This window comes from Mucor mucedo (genome assembly GCF_025094135.1).
Source record: "Mucor mucedo strain NRRL 3635 chromosome Unknown EV154scaffold_16, whole genome shotgun sequence".
Classification (NCBI taxonomy): domain Eukaryota; kingdom Fungi; phylum Mucoromycota; class Mucoromycetes; order Mucorales; family Mucoraceae; genus Mucor; species Mucor mucedo.
In genome coordinates, this window is record NW_026252300.1 from 292280 (window position 1) to 314073 (window position 21794).

The 21794-nt window shown below is 36.4% G+C and overlaps 9 protein-coding genes across 9 annotated transcripts; 3 read left to right on the forward strand and 6 right to left on the reverse strand.

Moving 5' to 3' along the window:
* Positions 1-629: 629 nt before the first annotated feature.
* EV154DRAFT_498273 (uncharacterized protein) lies at positions 630-2342 on the reverse strand. The gene is made up of 4 exons (XM_051600342.1): positions 2241-2342; positions 1561-2184; positions 756-1506; positions 630-705 (listed from the first exon to the last, which is right to left on the reverse strand). The coding sequence occupies exons 1-4, from the start codon at positions 2280-2282 to the stop codon at positions 656-658; spliced, it is 1467 nt and encodes a 488-aa protein (XP_051461011.1). The 5' UTR covers positions 2283-2342; the 3' UTR covers positions 630-655.
* A 127-nt stretch (positions 2343-2469) lies between these two features.
* Positions 2470-3271, forward strand: EV154DRAFT_549008 (uncharacterized protein; the record flags this gene model as incomplete). The annotated part of the gene is made up of 3 exons (XM_051604844.1): positions 2470-2497; positions 2665-2768; positions 2963-3271. 3 exons carry the CDS (start codon positions 2470-2472, stop codon positions 3269-3271), a joined length of 441 nt encoding a protein of 146 aa, XP_051461012.1.
* Positions 3272-3973: 702 nt separating this feature from the next.
* EV154DRAFT_542366 (uncharacterized protein) lies at positions 3974-6535 on the reverse strand. The gene is made up of 8 exons (XM_051604521.1): positions 6496-6535; positions 6230-6435; positions 6028-6172; positions 5803-5946; positions 5690-5737; positions 5537-5617; positions 5199-5471; positions 3974-5147 (listed from the first exon to the last, which is right to left on the reverse strand). Exons 1-8 carry the CDS (start codon positions 6517-6519, stop codon positions 4104-4106), a joined length of 1965 nt encoding a protein of 654 aa, XP_051461013.1. The 5' UTR covers positions 6520-6535; the 3' UTR covers positions 3974-4103.
* A 198-nt stretch (positions 6536-6733) lies between these two features.
* Positions 6734-7479, reverse strand: EV154DRAFT_414833 (uncharacterized protein; the record flags this gene model as incomplete). Its single annotated transcript, XM_051595627.1, has 2 exons — positions 6734-7242; positions 7302-7479. The coding sequence occupies 2 exons, from the start codon at positions 7477-7479 to the stop codon at positions 6734-6736; spliced, it is 687 nt and encodes a 228-aa protein (XP_051461014.1).
* A 791-nt stretch (positions 7480-8270) lies between these two features.
* On the reverse strand, positions 8271-12599 carry EV154DRAFT_498284 (Dos2-interacting transcription regulator of RNA-Pol-II-domain-containing protein). Its single transcript, XM_051600343.1, has 17 exons — positions 12467-12599; positions 12299-12388; positions 12182-12241; positions 11982-12114; positions 11822-11916; positions 10946-11761; positions 10415-10873; positions 10126-10363; positions 9939-10065; positions 9821-9883; positions 9634-9766; positions 9461-9570; positions 9229-9399; positions 9087-9168; positions 8922-9004; positions 8537-8865; positions 8271-8474 (listed from the first exon to the last, which is right to left on the reverse strand). Exons 1-17 carry the CDS (start codon positions 12549-12551, stop codon positions 8456-8458), a joined length of 3093 nt encoding a protein of 1030 aa, XP_051461015.1. The 5' UTR covers positions 12552-12599; the 3' UTR covers positions 8271-8455.
* A 1420-nt stretch (positions 12600-14019) lies between these two features.
* EV154DRAFT_498286 (uncharacterized protein) lies at positions 14020-15162 on the reverse strand. Its single transcript, XM_051600344.1, has 2 exons — positions 14965-15162; positions 14020-14906 (listed from the first exon to the last, which is right to left on the reverse strand). The coding sequence occupies exons 1-2, from the start codon at positions 15126-15128 to the stop codon at positions 14390-14392; spliced, it is 681 nt and encodes a 226-aa protein (XP_051461016.1). The 5' UTR covers positions 15129-15162; the 3' UTR covers positions 14020-14389.
* Positions 15163-16433, reverse strand: EV154DRAFT_498288 (MOSC N-terminal beta barrel domain-containing protein). The gene is made up of 3 exons (XM_051600345.1): positions 16223-16433; positions 15612-16157; positions 15163-15556 (listed from the first exon to the last, which is right to left on the reverse strand). Exons 1-3 carry the CDS (start codon positions 16384-16386, stop codon positions 15280-15282), a joined length of 987 nt encoding a protein of 328 aa, XP_051461017.1. The 5' UTR covers positions 16387-16433; the 3' UTR covers positions 15163-15279.
* A 301-nt stretch (positions 16434-16734) lies between these two features.
* On the forward strand, positions 16735-18063 carry EV154DRAFT_459234 (uncharacterized protein). Its single transcript, XM_051597471.1, has 4 exons — positions 16735-17073; positions 17136-17326; positions 17392-17566; positions 17634-18063. The coding sequence occupies exons 1-4, from the start codon at positions 16761-16763 to the stop codon at positions 17873-17875; spliced, it is 921 nt and encodes a 306-aa protein (XP_051461018.1). The 5' UTR covers positions 16735-16760; the 3' UTR covers positions 17876-18063.
* Positions 18064-19029: 966 nt separating this feature from the next.
* On the forward strand, positions 19030-21320 carry EV154DRAFT_478278 (uncharacterized protein; the record flags this gene model as incomplete). The annotated part of the gene is made up of 7 exons (XM_051598179.1): positions 19030-19078; positions 19138-19161; positions 19481-19561; positions 19656-19720; positions 19938-20112; positions 20134-20844; positions 21256-21320. 7 exons carry the CDS (start codon positions 19030-19032, stop codon positions 21318-21320), a joined length of 1170 nt encoding a protein of 389 aa, XP_051461019.1.
* Between the last annotated feature and the right edge of the window lie 474 nt (positions 21321-21794).

A 21794-nucleotide genomic window follows, 5' to 3' on the forward strand; every position in this document is an offset into this window, starting at 1 on the left:
CGAATGTTTGATATCAAATTTCACCTGTCCTTTCATGAAGGATTATTTCAACGGTAAAACAAAAAGAGATATGTAAAAAAGGAGAAATCCGAATTTGACATGTTTTTATAGTCTCCGGTGTCACACGTGTGGGTCATTATGCGTCTGTATACTCGTTTGAAAATCCTCAGCCTCAACTTTTGCAGCGATTCGTATTTAGCTTCTTGAGTGGGGTCACAGGTAAACAAAGAATGGGAGGCGATAACAAACCCGCGGTATGCCAAACCATCAAGGATTGCTCGAGCGGAGAATACTGCATCAAGCAGAAATGTGTTACCACATTAACCACCTATCATGAGGCTTACGGTACAGGTTTACAATACAATGAAGCTACTGGGCTTATTGATATTGTAGATCCAAAGAAAGGGACCTGGACAGAGAGCACGTAAGTGCTTATTATTATCAATTTAATTCTCAAAAAACTAATGACTATAAATGCGTTCATAGTTGGGATGTTCCCGCCACGCGAATCTTTCTCGTCACCTCAAAATCGCATCAAGTGGTTGAACTTGTGATAGGCATCTTATGGTCATCTATTAGTTTTATCGTAGTCCTTTTTTTACAAAGATACCTAAAAAAGGCTCTTAAAACAGAATAGATACTTTATTATAAATGCTCAATAAACAATCTTTCGGCGGATATCCTTATATATGTCGACATGCGAATCTAAATAGCGGTTAATATTAAGCGTCCAAATCCATATCTTTTATTCATACCTTCTCCATCCTTTTCAACAGATTTCAATCTTTTGTTTGGTCTTTCGCCATCTTCTACTGCATCACCGGCATAAGAGGTGCCATTAGACCACACAGAGTACATGGACTCAATAGACATGGCACGAAATATGGTTGGCGCTTGTGAAATAGGCTGATTTGGTCCATTAGCCTCTATATGGGTATCCTCATGTGGTTGCATAAACAAAGACCAGCCATCTTCTTTATCAAAGAACCTGGACAAGGATATACTTATACCTGATGGAACATTTTTTGTTGAATCCTCATCAGGTAATACTCCATTTTCTGAAGTAGAGATGGACATGTTATCATGGTCACTATAACTCCTTAATTTAAAGGGCAGGCTATCTTTCCAACTCATTGGCTGGCCATCAGAAACATCCCCAGATGGCGAGGCAATACTCATGTCGTCATGATTACTACGGCTCATCACACTAAACGGTTGACTATCATGTCCAGCTACAGGAGTTGAGACGATGCTCATATCGTCATTACTGTCTAGCCTCACGACATGATTTTTATCTTTTTCCGAAATTGGTGCGCTTTTTGTATTGGATGTGGGTGCATTAATAGACATCTCGTCTTTATCATACATTCCATCGGCACCTATTAAGTTGGTGGTTAAGGGTATAAGTATCCATTTGACAGAATCAGCATCTTTTGAAGACATGGATATGGAGTTTGGTGCTAATTGGAATCGAGGGCTTAGAACAAGCAAATGAAGAATACTTTCCTAGTAGAATAATATGTCAGTCTACTTTTGACAAACAACATACTCCTTCTTTACCTTTTCGACGGGTTTTGTGTAACATTGTTTAACTTTTTCCAGTATTTCAGTCGTGTTTAAACTACCAGTGTCCTCAAAAATTTGTATCAATGCAATCTCTAATTCGTGATCGAGACTATTATCCTCCGTATTGTTTTCTGGTGTACTCGCACTAGACTGATTTTTCTCTTGATATGTTGGCTTTATATAATTGCTTGGTAAGAAGAAGATAAAGCTAGTATTGCATATCTCGATCAAGGCGCCTGTTTTTAATACGTTTGGTTTATCGTGCGGCTTTTTCATGATTTGGTTCAATTTAACACCATTACGACTATACACATACAATTCCCAACGATCGCGACTGGAGCTGAATCGAATCTCGCAATGTTTACGTGAAATGGCTTTGGAACTTCCAAAATCGAGATCAACTTGTGCTTGCGCTGGGGTTTGCCGTGTTGATCTGACTGCCGTTCCAGAACGTCCAAGAATAATACTTGGCTGTGTTAGATAGCTTGTCCAGTTAGATCCAGCTAGTCGTGGATAAAGATGAGCACTGTTGGGTGGAACGGACGGTGTATTGACTTTTACTGTATGCGAAGATTCGGTCAAGAGATGAAACCCTTTTGACAGTTCAGAATTATTAAACTGTGTGAATTTTTGTTAGTGCCGCGCGTTTTTTATGTCAACCGAAGTATACAAACCGATCGGCTATTCGATTGTTGCTTGTTTCGTTTGTTTGACATGATAAAAAAGCTGGTAAAATCAAATATTTGAAAAGTTCATGTAAATAATTGTGGCAGTTATAAAACTGAGTTTTATTTCATCCCTATTATCTTTCTTCATTGCACCTTTCTAAATATGTATGAAAAGAACAGACAACATAGAGTTTCAACGCGTTTGAAATATAGAAACTTCTTACAAAAAGACAAGATGGCGTCCCTTGACTCAAAAAAGAAAGGTCAAGCAAGAAAAATTAACTCTTGAATAAAAGTTGTGTATAGCAAAGAAACAGTTTAATGTTATAAAAGCTGAAACGCTTAAATCAGACCAAGCTGTTTCCAAGCAAATAGATCACCCTTCTAGTGACGTAGAAGTTGCCATGGATAATATGCAAAAAAATACAAGAAGTTAAAGCTTCCGGAAGCCGCGGACTCGGTGGAAGCCCGCTACATGCGGAAAAGATACGCAACATTAGGTGGTATAATTTTGGAGTTTTACCACAGGAGGCGGTAAGTGTGTCAGAAAGAAACAACAGGAGGTGGTATAAAATGGACGTTTTTACTACCCAATGTCGTGGGTCTTTACTACATGTCCTGGGTTTTTACCACATAGTCCGCCACTGTCATCCGATGCAGCCAACCGAAAAGCTCTCTAGAGCAAAGATGTGAGGTTACAATTATTATTAATTATTTTTTTGGCGGAGGTATATATCAAACAATTGGGAGCAACAAAAGAAAATTTGAAGGCAGACTTGAGTCTAAATAAAGTGCAAACGACATCGGACAAGCACCATCAAGAGATTATGGGAAAAAACAACCTTATCCGCTCTTTACAAGAAAATATTAAGACACTAGAGGTGCAAGTCGAAAGTGTACAAACCAACTTTGATCAGGTCAAAGATGATTACATGACGCTTGAAGTGGAAGCAGCCCTTTCAAGTAACGAAGAAGAAACCAAAGAGTTAAAGGATAAACTAAATCAACTTGAAAATGATTGTGTTGGGGCAAGATGAGCAGTAGTATTAGTTGAAAAGAAAGATGAGCGAAAGAAGTATAAAGACCAAGTCTCATATCCATCATCTTGAATCAAATCTTTTTCGCGTTAAGGATGAAAATCAAACTTTGATGAACATGCTTGGATAAACCAAGCAAAGTGCAGTAGCAAGTAAAAAGGTGGAATACCCACACAACAAACCAACAACAGCAAGGTCCTCAGTAACCGTCCCATTATTCTTCCAGTGCACGATCGACCTCCCATTGATGAAGAAGGGGAGGTCGAGAGGACCAAGCTGGACAACCAATAGCCTCTTTAGTTGAACATAAGAAAATTAAGTCGTATAATATACAGCTATTTCAGAATGAACATTTTCTTGTGTATGTGTGTGTGCTTTTTTGCTTAGTGTTTGATTTATACATTTGAGGTATTGGAATAAAGGAGTCCATAACTTTTGGATGCTGTATACGAGGAGTTCAAAGGGAAATTCGTAGAATCACGACGTATAGAGTTTTGAGACATAAAGTTGTACGGAGTCATCTAGTTTTGAGGCATAAAAAAAGGAATGCACTTAGGCGTAGACCGTTAAATAATCTTTTTTTTTTTTTTGGATGTATTATCTATTAGGGGTCCTCAGTCGAGGTTTTGAAAAATATATTTTTTGAATAAAAATAACTAGCCAATCATAAGTATAATTTCATTTTTACGAATGAGGACCCCTATTATTTTGACTTAAGCTTTACATTCAAAATAATCAATAAAGGACACTTGGGATAAAAAATATGCGTATTCTCGTAGATGTCTTTGTATGTGGTGAAGGTCTATTCTACGAGACATGTTTTATTCAAAATTTAGGAACTAACGTAGTTCGCAGGAAATATACCTGTCTGACCATTTAAAGTCCCTTCCCACCAACCACCATCATCCTTCTTTGTAACAAGAATAGTATCGCCTTGACGAATATTAAGTTCTTCGGCATTGACGGCTTCAAAATCATAAAGAGCCACGACCTGAATGGGAGCAGGAGAGAGAGAGGGGGAAGGCGGTAAATCATGGATAGAGGGTTGACTGATGACAGGAGCGTCATTATCATAGACAATCTCATCTTCCGGAGGCGCATCCAGGTATTCGATATAATTAGCAGGTATGAGTCCAATTTCGTTTCCTTTCTGTGCCTTGATCCAGCCTGTACCATCATCGTGTTCTACAATGTGTAGCAAATCACCTTCTGAAATACTGAGCTCATCCGTATTTTGGGCTTGGTATGTGTATAAAGCACGAAGTTCTGCACCTGGCATGGAAACAGGTCTTGGTGGGGGTGGAATAACAGTATTGGGTATAGACCGGACGGATTCGGTAAAGCTGTTTGAGCGTAGTGATCTCAAGGTTGGCACAGATAAGGAAGAAACAGGTTGTGGATTAATCTGTCCTTTAACTTTACTACAGTTAGGAGCAACCTTCATTTCACATTTGGCGTGACAATTAAAACCGCAAGCGCGACAAGTGAAGCCTTTGTTAGAGATACCCCATATAGTGGTTTTGCAGTAATCACACGAAGTGGGAATAGTAAATGAAGAGGATTTAAAATCATGATTTTGAGCTCTTAAACCATCATCGCCAATATTTTGTATGATTAAATCCACTTCACTTTTCACTCTGACCTTTTGCGTAGAAAGTAATGTAATATCTCGAATGATATCCATCAACTTTTCTTTGGATTTATCGTAATCGGCCGATGTTTGGTTGGGTATGGAGCCGACGAGAGATTCCATTTTGTTTAACTCGGTAGAGCGTTTAGATAAATCGTCACCCAATGTGTCTAGTTGTTTACGATCCTTGATTAATTTGTTGTTTAAAAAGATAACAGCCGCATCATTTGCCACCAAACTGTCATCCTAAAAAAACCGTCAGATATTACTCTATTTTTTTTATTTTTTTCCACTTACTCGATCAATGATTGTGTCTGCTGCATTGGCTCCACCGTTCCAGGGCATGAATGTGAATTGAACATTGGCAGCTCGTTCACTGGCATCGACATTTCCCAACGCACTACGAGTAAAGACACCAGCGTCAATTACAGGATCTAGTTTTTCAATAGAGACTAGACTATCATCGTGGCATTTTTGAATAGTGGTTAATAATTTGGATTCAAGGTCGATGTATGTCTTTAAAATGGATTTTAGGGATAGAATACGAGCAGCATCTAACTCTTGTAAATGCTATAAAAAAAAGAATTGAGTGTGAGTTATGGAGGATGGGATAAGCTGTAAAAAAAAGGCATTACGTCTGCTAGGATGGGAATATCTTCTTCAAAATACTTGGATCTCTCGGCATTTGCTACACCAATAGATAATAAATAAAGATTCTAAATTGTTGCCAAGAAAGCTTAGCTTAGTTACAAGAGAAAACCAAGCCTTTTGTATCCATGATACCTTACCTTTTTATTATCACGGTCTAAATAAGCATTGTCTAATTGTCTTTGTGTCTAATAATATAAGTGTGGTGGTTAAGAAGAAGCGATTGGCACGATACTCGAGGATGAAATATTACTTTTTCTGCATCGCCTGACTTGTTTAATTTTGCCTTTAAATTTTCGATTTCGACGCATGAATCATCATACAACTGCTTTGCCTTTTCCTTGTCGCCATAAGTTTTATCTCGCTCGTTTTTTAACTTTTGATAAAAAGCAGCATGCTAATATATTAAATCTATTAGGGAGTTGTTTAAAATAGACCATCCCCCCCCCCCTCTCCTCCCTCGTTTGTCTCGATTTACCTTTTTTCTAGCATCATCCTTTCGTGCAGCCACACCTCGTAACGAATCTACTACTAAAGAATTGATATCATCAACTAGACGAAATTTGCTTTTGGCTACAAGAGAAGTTTGGTCTAATAACTGACACCAAGCAGCCGAAGTTGTACTAATATTAGGGTAAGTTTATAGGGAAAAGGGGGAAGTGGATGAGCCTTAACTTTACCTGGACGTGTCTTCCCAATCCCATTCGTCTTGTTGCTCTCCAGGTGTTGAGACAATTTTTTTGTTAGACTTGTACTTTTTAGTGAGGTTTTCGAGCTTTTGAGCATATTCACGCTCAATGCTAGTCTTGTCCTTGATGAAGTTTCGAAATTGGGTGAGGGAATGAATGCCATCGCCCACATAATTGAGTATAGAAGGTATCTGGTCCTATTTAATATGTTTAGTGTTGCTTTTATAGATAGTATTTAATACGTCTAAATTACACACCTTTAAATCTGTTCCAAACGTCATGTTTTAACGAGAAAATAAAAGAGAGAGAGAGAGAATGGAAAAACCACAAAACACAAACCCATTAAAAGGCACGGAGTTTCAAAATGGAGTAAAAAAAATAAGGCACACAAAAGTGCTACGTGTGTTTTTTTTTATGTAAAGATATGTACAAGTGTGGTTTATTTAAAATGCTTATGAAGGGAGTGAAATATACAAGAGATGGATTAAAGAGTAATTATTGATCATAATATGAAGATAATTGATCAAAGATGTCAGTTTCAATTTTGCTAAAGAAATCCATAAACTGGATATGAAGCTCCATTAAGAGATTTGTTCTGATTTCCGAAAGGTAGTGTCTCAAGAAATCAACCTCGAGATCTGATTTTCTAAATGCAGAGTTAGAAGGAAACTTGAACCATTGGGTTAACCAAGAATAAGCGGAGGCCACAATAGTACTTTCGTCTAATAGTTGCTCAGCCGAGGTGTTGATGATGTCGGACTTGATTATCTCCAAAAGTTCATAGTCATCAATTTCTTCAATCAACTTTTTAGCGACAATGCCGTTAAAAGAAGATAAAAAGGATAGAATCAGATCTTCTTGTTGTGCATCATGAGTTAATAACTTGGGATCCCAAATAGTATGCCAGTACAAGGTAACGATATTTTCTATTGATTGGTAGACTTTGGCATTCATTTGTTGGACATGTCTGCCTATAATGATGGGCATTTGAACGAGCTGCTTATCTATAGTAAGGAGTGAGTTGGATGTTTATGCAACAAGATGGTTTATATATTGACTTTACCTGTGAGTGCATCCAAGCCAAGCAGCTGTGCTTGTGATCTTAAAGCCGTGTTCTTTGACTCCTTTGTTAAATGAATCAAGTTTAACAACAAATCCTCACTGTCTGAACAGAGGGTAGTATCCACAACATTCTCATAAAAGTCTGTGACGCTGGAGAAAACATCATATTCTTGAGACATGAACCATTCATCTTCTTTTGCCAAATCATACAATTGCGATTGTTCTTTGTAAAAGCTGACTTGAATGGGTAGCGCATGGATACTCAACATAAAGAGAGATAAGATAAAGGGTAAAAGCATTTTTGTAATAAAAAGAAAAGAATGAAGGTAGAAAAGGATGAGTAATTCGGTTGCCCTTTATATAGTTTTTTTTTTTTTTTTTTTTTTCTTAAAAGGTCCTATGATAATGATGCCGCCTTGACCTTGGGTGATCTTAAATAGATCATCCCCCCTACAGTAGAAATCCGTCGATTGGTTAATAAGCTGATTTATCGGAAACATAAAACGTCTTTTTTTTTCGGGTAGAAACATCCCACCTTACCGCGTTTTTTGTTGTTTTTGTGGAATTTAATATTATTTGTTTGATTTCATTCAGAAACTATAAAAAACCTTCTTTTGAAAACACAACAGACCTTGGATCTCTGTGCATCTTTGTTTACATGTAAATAAAGAAAATCATTTTCGATTACGTGTTCTTTTGCTTCACTTTTTTTTTAAAATATATATATATATATATTGCAAGCCGAGGTTGATTTAATGGAAAAACTTTTCCCTTGTCATCATAAAAAAAAGTACGCAGAAAATATTTCAACTGCGATTAAAAATGAAAAAAGTTGGTTTAACAGACATCACGGTAATCCCTTGTTTTATATTTTAGTTAAGGGACTTATTAACAAGGGAAACGCAGGAGTAAAAAAAAAAAAAAAAAAAAAAAAAAAGAAAGAAAGGAGGGGTGGACTGTTGTATGTAGACGGTTAATGTAAGAAAAGTAAAGATTACGAATCCAAAATTGTTTTTTTTTTTTTAATAATTCCCTTTTTGTGATATATATATATAATGTCTATCCGGGTGATTCATAATTTGATACAAGGCCAATGGTAGACACTAGTAACGTGTAACACGAAATATTGGTTCTATCCGGTAAACTTTTCTTATTTTATTTTCCAATCGCGTACCTATTGTTAAGTAAAAAGGTGAGGAAAAGAAGAACTAGGGATAATGAAATGACGTTGCTTACCATCTTTCTCTACAATCAACCGCACTTTTACGCACAACACGCTTCTTATCGTCTAAAGCAACCGAGAGTTCTTTTACCACTGAAGGCTGGAATGGACTTAATGTGTCTCGTTGTCCCTTGGTAGATAAACTACTTAAACAATCCAAGGCAAGGAGTCGCACATTTGCTGACGGGTGCCTTGTCAGCCTTAAAAGCGCATGAATAAAGGAGCCTAGATGTTGTACCACTGTGTTTTGTGCGTCAGGTACAATGTCTTGTGCAACCTTTAGCATGGATGTTATTAAGTCTATGTCGTGTGACGATAGCCCAACAATGATCGGCAACATCAACTATTTCCTCTTTTCTTATTAGCACAGAATTCATTGTTCCTAATCCGTTTGTTTACCTTGTGGATTTCATTTGTCGCCACTTGTACAGGAATATTTTCCAACAAGTGTGATAGGGCCAAAAGATAGTTTACTTGAAGATCTAGCAAACAGTTTAATGGGGTGTTGCTCAAATATATATATATATATATATATATATATATATATATACGCGTATACTTTACCTGGCAAAAGAATATTGTTAAACTCTGAATGCTCCATTAGCTTTTTAAAGCAATGTGTAAACACTCTTTGTTTGTACAAGATCTACAGTATATCATGAGTTAAACGGCAATAGAAGCTTGAATTATAATAATAAGCACTTACAGATACAGTAGCATGAGATGGCTTGGACAAAATCAAGTCGTCTTGGTGTAATAACGTGACAAAACTTGCTGCCGCGTCTTTACCGACGTCTGCGGAACCACACAACTTGATGATACTGTCCAGCAGCTCAAACCCATATCGATGGCCTCGAATGACGAGTGATTTTGTGATCTATATGAAAACTTGCATTAGTCATCTCTAATGTCCAACTTTATTTCAATTTTATTCTTACCCAAACCAGTGTTGTAAATGTGGATCTTCTATGATGGATATCACCTTCATTTTCTAATATTGGTAGCAAACCATCAATACATATACTCTTTACACAATTCACCACTTGATCTATTTTTTTTAAAAAAAAAAAAAATGAATATTCAATCTCTTTTCTTTCTTCTGTAATGTTACCATTGGTCCATTTATTGACAATTGAAGCTGCGATTTTCGACAGAGCCAACTTTCTTGTGTCACAGCTTGTCTTAATCGCGGTTTGGATCAAATTTTCTAAAAACGCGGGTAAACTACCCAAGGGTAATTTAACCTTTTTTTTTATGTAAGTAGAAAGAAAAGAAAAATGAGATAATCGGAAACTTACATCTTTACAGCAATTGCCTACGATGGCAGTAAATAATAATGTAATGTCAATCGATTCATTGGTCTGTTATCCTTTAAAATTAGCACCCCTCTTTCAACATGACATAAACCCTACTTGCCTTGTTTGTATCAAAGATACCCAATGTATTATTTTGAATATATTGCTGATCAAAAGAAAAAGGAACGTTGGAAAACTCACGATCCACAAACAACTTGAACGCGTCATTAACAGACAATTGTTGATCACTACATAAAAAAAACCGTCAAATACAACCCCCGAATGAAAACCTGATTAATTTTGCTTACCTTGGTGATGATAAACGCGTTGTGATTGCAACGACCATGGCAAAAGTCTCTATTAAGCTATCATCTAAATACCAGGAGCCAGGAACACCCATGGCAGCTGGAATACACTTTAATAACAAGCTGGGTAAGAGTACCTTTTGCCCAATCGTCAAAACCTCAGGTTCTTTGGTCGAAGCTTCCTTATAGATATGAAGTATAGTAGATGCCACGTCATGTGCATAGGTTGTATTTTCCTTGCCTAAATAAATCGTATAAATTTTCACACTGATAACTAAAGATTCCTTTTTACCGATGGTGCCACATGCATAGTCTAATTTTTTCAAGAGTGGATTTACGACAATCTTGAATACAGCTGGGGTGACAGCTAAAAGCTGGATGGCATCTAATGCATAGCGATATGTTGTTGAGATCGTCATGGCGTTTTCAGAACAAGGTAATTCTTTCAAGAGTACAGGAAAAGTGAGTTGAGCAAGTTGTGTGGGGTATAATTTGGTGATAACGCCAAGGGTAGTTAAAGCCTGCTGTCCCAGTTGTTTATCATCTGCCATTAATTGACTTGTTAAATGGTTAATGACCAAATTTACTTCTTCTCCCTTCAAAAATTGCTTCATCAAAACCATTTCATGGATACCCTTGAGACTAGTTTGTCTTAGGATGAGATCTGCCGGATCCGATTCATTAAGTGAAAGGATAAATATTTGGATGATTTGTTGCTTATACATGAGTAAAGGCGTCTGAAAATCACGATCTATAAATATATGGGTTAGGCAATGTGATCCCCAAAAAAGAAGAAAAGAAAAAGGTGCGCGTATATACTTACCGTATCCGACATCTTCTACAGATCCATATAATTGTTTGCTTGCTAGTAAGAGTTCTGTCAAAATATCTAGAATGGCCTTTTGTCGAATAGATGGGTCAGTTGATTTGTATTGCTGGTAAATAATCGGTAAAGCTGTGTGTGTGACGGAAGTACAAGCGGGATCAGAAGCTGAAGCAGCCGCTCTTAAAATATAAGCAGCGGATCTTGCATTTTTCAATTCAGGTTCCTTCAATTCCTGAACACAATGCTGCAATAAAGAATCGATAGCCTTTTCTACTGGGTCGCGGATATTAGCAATACTGATTCCTGTACCTAATGTAGCTACCACGTTATGGATAGTCTCTAAAGCCACATCGACCATGGTGGATTCTGCACATTGATAAACTTCGCGTACAAGGGCATCAAATAATTCCTGGGCGTGAGGTAAAATAGCATGTGCACCATAGGCAGGTGTGCATAAACTAATGGTTTCCATAGCATCTTTTTTGGCACTGCCTGTGGTTGTCATTAACTTTTCGATCAAGAGAGGTGTAGCGTAATAGGCGAAATAAGGTGTGGAAGCCAAGCATCTTCGAAGGCTGTCTTTTAAATCCTCGGTGGTGATACTAAACGGATCATTGGCAGGCGGTGCTGCGAAGCTGATTGGGAAATAACAAAAGACGACATCGAACAGATCTTCAATATGGCGAGAGATATCAAATCGGTCAATAATAGATCTTACTAATTCAAAGGCAAGCATCAAATTACGAGGATCCTTCTCTCCATCCATACAGTTAATAAACCCACCGATAAAATTGATTTTAGATCGTTGGATTTCTATTTTGTTTGTGTCTTAGTCATTATCTCTCCTTTTCTTATTGGTGTGTGTGTGCTTACCGGAAGAATACTTTTCCAAAGCTTTACCCAGTATGCTAAGTATCTTGTACCGACTTTGCTGTGGTAATTTCTTGACCTTGATATTGGAGAATAAGCTACACAAGATATTTGTCAGCAAAAATATGTATAAAAAATATTCCAGCATAGATTGCGTACATACGCATTGCAAATTTGAATGACATCAGTAGTAGAAATTATGTCGGTGCTCATCAAGACCAAGTAAATGTCGATACAGCGAGGTACAAGAACGGATTCACTTAGACGTTCTCCAACAAATTGAATAATAGCATTGTCTTTTTTTGTTTATATGAGTACACACAAGCACATACATAAATTTGCTTAATTTTGTTGCCTACTCACTTGTGGGAGAATCAAGATATGATTGACTGGGTGTTACTACTTGAGCTAAAAGTTCGATACCTTATGTAAAAAAGAAAATTAAAATCGGTTTATATCTTTTAGGTATCGTATAATTACATTTTGTTCTACAACTCAGGTCGCCCTCTTTCCAGTAAGAAGCAAGATGACTTGTCAATTCCGTAAGTCCTGTCACATTCTTTGTCGAATCTATATTATTTAAAATGAGTCATTCTGTCGCCATGGTAATTTAAACTGAAAGAAAGAAAAAGGTGGTATATATTTTACAAAGTAATACATAGGCCAAGAGTGAAGGATCCACTTCAGCTTTCTCTGATTCAAACCAGTCTTTTAATAACTGAGCAATATCCATTTTTTTTTTTTTTTTTTTTTTTTTTTTTTTACAGTTTAAAAAAAAAATAAGAATCTGATAAAACCTGGGACCTTTCTTGTTTTTTGAGCCGCTCCGCTTCTTTTTAGGAAGTTTTTTTTTATCAGATTTTAATTTTATGACTGCGTTTTTATTTTGTCACCTCAACCCAGCATGGGACGTTTGTAGTCAGTGTAAATTTGACATTATCATGTCTGTCTCATGATTATCACTTGTTTTAAGCTAGAGCAAAAAAAAACAAAAAAAAAAAGATATTCCCATTGTCTTTCATTTATTTCACCCTGCGTTTTTAAATCTAAAATTTTTCCTCTGGGTTTATACCTTGTCCGCTGCTGTTGAAATCAATTCAAGACACGATATGAATTCGCTTTTATCTACAGTAATCACTATTGAACCCCTAAACACCTTCCCCTTGTTATATACCATTTGTGACTTTGACTGTAGTTAGACATCTGATTTATTGATATACAGCACTCACATATTAAAGGAAAGGATCCAAATAGGCTGATAAAAATGGATCGCCTTCTCAAAGGTACTTTAAAGTGTATGACACAATTCCATTGATATGGGTAATAGACACTATAAATAGACTTGTTAGTTTTAATTTCCTGACTGATAAAGTGACAAATATTTTTGTTTCCTGGTAATCATCAAAAATAAAAAATCCACACTTGGCTTTTATTATTTAGCGATGGAAGTTACAAGTTCCAATACATTTAACCGAGTAGCCCCGTTAAGTTGCTTAAAGAAACAATAAAAAATGGATAATGGATCCCTTTTTTAAAATATATGGTAACAAAGACCAGCAAATATACGTTTTTTATATAGATCCGCTTCGCAAACTGTAAGCTACCTTGTGATCTGATGTGTCCCTTGAGATGCTTATATAAAGAATAAAAACCGAAAGCATCAATGGTATGAAGTTATATATTTTTTACACGATCAGGGCTGTAAATGTCACTTCTTTGGAATATTATTAGCGTTTGTCTTGGTTTATTGTCTGTGTTGTAATAATTCATTCTAAATATTAGTATTTAGACGCGAACATGGTACAGTGTAGCTCATCTTGTTAGTTATTACATATAATGATATTTATGTTGAGTGCTTTCCTATCTGATCTGTAATGTCTGGTTAGTGATAAAACAAATATTTATTCTGTTTGATTACGCACTTTTGTTTGTTTGTTTGTAGGACGGGCAATTATGTGGGTCTTGGTAAATGTGTGATTCATATTACAGCAATTATTATTATCATTATTGTATGTTGAAAACAGACTCAGAGAGCTTTGTAGTTGCATTATTATTTAATTTACGCTTATAATATATAAACAATAGTTAAATCAATATAAGGGCTGGTTGAGGGTAGGATTTTGAGACTTTTCGGCATTCTCTTTCCAAGACTTCACTTAAATAATATTTTATGCATACCCGCACATGACAAAACACCTCTTAAAAAACCATTTTATGGACGTGATTTAAATGACTCTATTTAAAATGTTGGGAAACAAGTGGATGCTGTCTATACTCTGGGGGGATAGTTTCGAGAATCTCGATCTTGTCACCAACATGAATTGTACCTGAAGTTAAAGGAGCGGCGTCACAGCAGAATTGGCCTTCATTTGGCTCTTCGGCAAAACAGCGGCTTACCTTCAAATAATCGTTCATGCCTTTACCCTTCCAATCATCTTTAACACCTGTATCTTGATCAATACCAGGGACTGGGCACCGTGCGGTTGGTTGAATAATGTATAATACAACCTCGCCAACCCTAATTACTATCCCATGTCAACGTGCCGGTCATATAAATACAATTGTCGCTTATTACCTTGCCACCAGCCATTGATCCTCTTCCCAGGGTACTGTACCAGAAATAATGATATTATTTCTAAATCGATTCATAGGGATTTGAACTCCTTGACTAATACCGGTTTGTAACAAACCCTTATTCACCTCCTGTAAACTGGTAGTAAATCCAATGGAGATGGGGGAATAATCCGTGAAAGGAGAATGAATACCTTGTAGTTGAGGATGGGTCTGTCTACTATAGACCCCGTTTTTAGGATCATCCAGTGTAACTAGTCGGACAGGACGAACGGGTTCATTAAAATGATCAAGATGGCGATTGTTTGTCAAAAATTGGGTGACCCAATCACCAGCTTCGTCCCCCATATCGTATACGGTCAAGTCAGATTTCCATAAATCTACCTCTCGCTTTGAAAGTTTTTCCAAATCTTGTGTTAATGGTAAATGCAGAGGTTCTTGTCCTTTGGCTGACAAAGTGAAGGTGTTATTAGATTCGTCCCAAGTTGGATGAAGAAAGACAAGAGATGTGTATTTTCTAAAGTATCATTTTTTGATTTATAAAATCAGTTTAAATCGTATTTTCTCAGGCTTACCTTTGAGTAATAAAACGATTGTTATCAGCATAAATAATCATGAACTGGCGATCATATTTGATTCCTAAGTTATCTACTTTACATTCTTGTACCTGTACACCATGGCAAGACTTAATGGGATAAATATGTAGACTTTCTACAGTAGGAGTATTTATAGAAGGCATGTAAGAACGAGAAGTGAAAAAATGAAAAAAAAAGGGTATTTGTAAGCAATGGGAGGACAAAAAGACAAGAATTCATCGTCACAGATTGTCCTACGCATATAAAGCAAATATTTATTATTCATTTTCCCATGGAGCAGTGATTAGATATGGATCAAGCAGTGGCAGACATAGGCTCTTGTTTATACTCTTGCGGAATACGCTCAAGTACCTCGATCTTGTCACCGACACGAATTCTACCTGATGTCAAGGGAACAACATCACAACAGAACCGGCCTTCTCCAGGCTGCTCAGCAAATTGACGTTTGATTCTGAGATAATCAGTAGGACCTTTACCATCCCAATCGTCCTTTACGCCAGTATCTTGATTGATACCAGGAACGGTACATCGAGCAATGGGTTGCATAATATATAAAGTAACTTCTCCAATCCTATTTATCCATATCAGTTTTTTGACTTTTATATAGACTCTATATGTATTTTTACTTTGCTACGAGCCATTGATCTTCCTCCCATGGAATTGTACCCGAAATGGTAATGTTGTTGCGAAATCGATCTAGGGGGATGTGATTTCCTTTGCTGATACCTGTTTCTACAAGGCCCTTGTTAAGCTCTTGTAGACTGGAAGTAAATCCAAATGAGATGGGTGACCAGTCGGAAAAAGCTGTATGAATACCTTTCAATTGTTCGTGGGCTTGTCTGCTGTACACACCATTTTTAGGATCATCTAGTGTAACCAATCGAACAGGGCTGACGGGGTCGGTCTCTTTAATAGGGTCATCAACGTTATGATTATTTTGACAATCATGTTGGCGATGGTTAGTTAAGAACTGAGTAAGCCATTCAGCAGCTTTGTCGCCCACATCATAAACGGTGAGAGTTTTTCTCCATAGGATCACGTCTCGCTTTGTCAGTTTGGTTAAATCTTGTGTGAGTGGCAAAGTAATAGGATCCTGTTCTTTTGCAGACAACGTGAGTGTATTGTCTGCTTCATTATATTCGGGACGAACAACAGCTAAAGAAGCAAACTTTCTAAGAAAACAACTCTCTTAATACACAATTGTTTGTGTTGAATATATATATATATATATATATACCTTTGAGTCACAAAACGATTGGTGTCAGCATAAACAATCATAAAACGACGGTCATGTCGGATACCCAAGTTGTCTATTTGACATTCTTGAACTTGTACGTTGTGACAAGATTTGATGGGATAGATTTGAATACTTTCTACAGTCGGAGTACTTATTGACGGCATGAAATCTTTTTTTAATATGAAGAAAAAAAAAGAAAAGGGTGGAGGCTTTAAAAGAGCGAGGAAAGAAGAGAAAAAGACAGAAAAAACTGTCACATATTACTTTAATTGCTGATAGAATGACGTGCCTCGGTCTCCTTTTAATCTGATAACTGAGTATTCTATACAATCACATATTACATAAATGGAATACAACCCTAAAATACTAAATTTGTGGTGTGATGAAAAAAAAAGGGCGGGACAAACAGTACGGACTGACACACAGATATTTCCGAGGTGTAGCTGCACTTGAATTAAACTAGCACCAGATTATAAGATGTTTTAATTTTTTTTTCTTTCTTTCTTCTTTATTCTCATTTTCTCTAATTTATTTTAGAATGGATACAGTATTGCATTACACAGATCAATACGTATTTGATTCGGTCTACGCTAAAATATGGCCTTCTTATACGGCAGTAAATAATGCTACTGGCGCAATTGTCTCTTCATGGCCTCGTGACGATTTCTGGCGAATTAACACTTCTGTGTTTGCCATCACCTGTATCTTTGGTTGGGCTCTTTACTTGATTACTGCTACTCTTTCCTATTATATTGTATTCGATCATGATTACATGAAGCATCCCAAATTCCTTAAAAATCAAGTTCGTATGGAAATTGAATGTGCTCTCAGTGCTATTCCTTGGATGACCCGTACGTTATTAATTGATCGATCTCCCAAATCTTTGTTATTAATTTCAACTGTTTATATTTAGTCCTCACACTTCCTTTGTTTACTGGTGAAGTCTTGGGTAAGTCCATGTTATATGGCGGCATGCCCCAAACTGTAGGTGATTGGGTGTACTTGGTGGCATCTGTGCCTGCATTCTTGTTATTTACTGATTGTGGCATTTACTGGTTCCATCGCTGGATGCATCATCCCAAAGTATACAAGTACCTTCACAAGGTAAAGCTTTATAAACTTCTAGTCAAAAGAGAATATCACCTTGCTAACTGTTTGATTTTTAAAAGCTTCACCACAAGTGGGTTATTCCTACCCCTTTTGCCTCTCATGCTTTCAACCCCTGTGACGGATTTATTCAATCTCTTCCCTACCATATTTACGCTTATATGGTTCCTATGCACAAGTACTTATACCTTGGCATGTTTTCCTTTGTCAACTTTTGGACTGTCATGATTCACGATGGTAATTAACTCGATCAAGAAAAAAAAAAGTGACATTTAACTAATATAAACAAACAAAACTTTTTTAGGTGAATTCATTTCTCATTCATCCATTATTAATACCAGTGCTCACCATTTCGTGCATCATGTTTACTTCAACTACAATTACGGTCAATATTTCACTTTATGGGACATTCTCGGTAATTCTCATCGTCAACCTAACAATGAACAATACGACAAAGAACTTCGTGATGATCATAAAACAATGGCACGTCAAGCTCATGATGTAAACAAGATTGAGGGTGCTCTTAATAAGACCAAGACACTTTAAACCTTTTTTATTTTTATATTATTATTACCTTACCTAATTTATAGGGTTACCTGGAGCTACCCTAAAATCAAATAATCATACTCCCCCACCTCTCGCATCTTCTTTACATATTACTTTTTTTATATACTCTGTCCCCTTTTAAAATAGATAAGCTTTTTTTTTTTTCATTTAATAAAACTTTAATGTCGAAAAAAAAAGAAAAAAAACGTTATGCATATTTGTCTGCCTACAATGCCTACAATGCCTACTTGTCTGCCTACAATGCCTACAGGGTTTTCTTGTGTTCAGGATAAGGTTACTCCGGCCGGCAGATTCAGGCTCCCGAACATAATTTTTAAAAAAAACTTTGGAAACCAGTTGCTAATCGACGATACAAAATATAACCATGAAACTAGTTTCCATGGTTACTCCGAGTGAGACAACAATAGTCAAGTACATGTTTTAAAACATGGAATATCAAACAGATCTCGGATAAATGTTTGTATTCATGTGTAACCATTCACGTGTGTGATTATAGAGAATGAATTCCCAAATATGGAACATCATAGGCATGTTTCACCAAAAATGTTTATTTTACGCACATTGGCTTACTCAATCATCTGGGCCTGACGATAAGTCTCGGGGTGCTGCGATCACTAATTTTTAATTTCATTATCCCTGCTTTTAAAGGCTATCCAGTAGTTATATGACTTAAAGTTTCTGGTCGTGTTTCTTCCCGATCGCTAAATATAAATCTGATTGACTGTTTTAATCGACAAGATATGCGCAAAATGCATACGGATATAAAAGCCGGCATAGTAATGTTAAGCTATACTAACAGATACTTGCTACAATTCACTACTAAGTGCTCTAAGAAAGTGCAATTTAAAATTAGGTGATACAAAAGCTTTGAATTTAAACATGAGCGATCGTATTTTTACCTATCATGGAGACTAAGCTCATTATCATAAATGACAATCAAACCAAGTCATCCTATTATGATAAATTAATTTAGTGCATTCTATATAAAAAATAGAACAAACTGTCACAAGATGGGCCCAAACCATATCCATTAACCAGATGACAAGTCTAAATACAGAGATGTTGTCAAACTATATTTTCTCCCTTTTTCTCTCGTATCCTAATACACCAAGTGTAATCCTTCAACAGACCCTATGAAAGGACTAGTACCTCACGATAAGGGGAGCAGAGAGCATGGCTTAAGTGAGTTGATTGTACATTATCTGATATAATAAAGGTTGACGCTCCTTTTTGTTTACCAGGAAAAGGACAGCAATATACAGGAGGTAAGTTTAGCGGCATATTTAGATTGAAAACACAACTCTGGATATTTACTCCATCCATTACATTAGGAGATATGCTTACAATTTTTTGGGCTAATAACAATCATATTAATCTATCTGATGACCCCCAAAATCAAATGATGAAAGCAAGGTTTAGCGAGGCGTATGGAAATTGCCAATTCAGCCTTAATAAAAGTTCTGAAAGAACGGTTTCCTTTCTCAAATATCGCGGTATCAAAGTTTGTCAAAATACCTACGCAGCAAAAGATCCTACGCAGCAAATAAGATCCAAAGCTTATTTATGTCAATAGTAGATATATAGCCACTTTGCTAAACGAAGAAAAAAAGGGATCGATTTCGATGCGCTCTGATTTGAATCAAGACAAACAGTTTTATGTTGAAGGTAGAATTGCATTGTATGCCATATGCCAATTGTATTACTGTAAAATTATGATATTCTAGACAAGCTCTAAGCCGATAGATATTTACCCAAATAGTAATCAAGATGATACATTGTCCTGCTTTTAAATACGGGAGCACAAAGATTCATACCTTAAAAAGTGTACGTATTATGCTCTTACAACTTTCAAAAGCCATTATCAATGAAACAAATTCAGGCAGACCATTCAAATGATCACTTTAAGTATCAGTCAAAAGGCATGAATCCGAAAAAAAAAAAACCAAAAAAAAAAAAAGCCCATAAGCTTGGAAAGACGCTTGATGATTTAATTCTTCAGCTTATGGCAGAAGAAACCAATACGATACATTCCAAAGAATAGGAGAAATTCTCAAACAAGAACGGAAAACATAATAAGAGTATGGACGACTTTCGCTCATCACTGTCATCAAAACAGATACCAGCAGTTGTGATCCCGATTGTCGAAGCAAAAATTGAAGCTATGCTTAGGAGAAATGAGGTAAAACGCATGTCAGCAGAAGACATACCCTCGTCTGGTATGTGACTACATAATAAAGTCCGAGCACTAAAAAATCAAGGAAAGCTGTCGATTGAACATCTGATAAATAACTACATGGATATATTGAAACATGATTATAAGGAACAACCAGCTGTTGGCAATAAACCAGAGCCCATAAGCGATGAAGATGAAGCTATGTCCAATGAACTTACTGATTTTACCAGACCTGAAGACATAGTCAAAACGGTGGGAAAACACTTAAAAAAGAATAGAGTCATTAGAAAAACCCGTTTAAACACTTACCACAAGAAGCACTATTCTAACACAAGAAAAGATATGTTTTCTTATTGTAGTTGGAAGCGAGGTTCAATTATTTCCTTTGTCGGTAACTGGTCTGGAAAAGGAACATATATTCGTGCAGGGCATACACGGCGAAGCATAAAACCGATTCTGAATCGATTCGATTCTGTCGCTGATGGTCATGTCGCTGCAGTAGATGGGTTTAAGTTGACTACCATTTGTAGCTCATGTTTTGACGTCACCACAAAACAAGTCGTGAAAGTTGGAGAAAATAGACTGAAAAGAATTAAAGATGCTGTTACATGCACCAATCACAACTGCCCAAGAAGACTGTACCCAACAAGACGTACGACAGTAAATCGAGACATGAATGGTGCAAGCAACATCGCACTCATTGGCTTTCTTGTGTGGTCCCAAAAAACTCTTTACCACTTCCACCTTTTTGAAGAGGTCCTTATAACGCAAACAAGTAAATGTAGTCTTTCTTAAAGAGCGGTAAATTTTAATCGAAAATAACCTATGACAGGTATAGTTTGTCACACCATTATCAATGCGCCAGTTTGGCAACATTAGAATCCTCGGTTGCTTCGCAGACTTAATATCGTGAATGTCCCCCCAGACATGTTATCCACATCTATATATGCTAATCATGTGCCTACATAACCTTTTTGATTTTTTTAACCATATGACAAATCAATTAGGTAATACAAAGGGGGCGTATTTTGATGCAAAATTAACTCATGTTCAGATAAGCATTATTTTTTAATATGATAAAAACATAATCAGTTGCACAGTATAAAACGTCACGATGCATTTTACATGCTGTAGTTGTTTTATTGGGGAGGTGTGATTGAAATATAAACAAAATTCTTGTTCAAAGATGGGCGTAACATACCTCTTTATGAAAACTGGATGATTATTATACAGAACCTGCATAATCGTTAGGGAGCGGGTGTAAAATTCTTTGTAATATGACCGGCTAAAATCGAAAACTAAATTCGGGTGCTACACATTTATGTTCCAACAGAAGGGAATCAGTATACAAACAAAATGTTGACAATTGGGGTTTTAGTGACAATAGTTTTTTTTTTCTCTTTTTTTTTTGGTATCTTGTTCTTATAAACAATTCATTTAGTCCCATTTAGCGTGGCGTACTTATATCTATGCGCTTTGATGGGCCATATTTTTTTATTTAATTTAGTAAATATTTTAAGTTCGGGAATAACAACAATTGAGAATAAACCATGCAGGTCGTATATCTTTTTTTTTTTTTCATCAACTCTATTGAATCTAGACCGATTAAATTATGACTGGGGAAAGTAGTTTCGATTGGCAAAAAATAATCTATATAGCAGCTTGAAAGAAGTAAATACTGGTAACAAAGAACCCTGTTTGATTATATGAAACCACCCATATAAA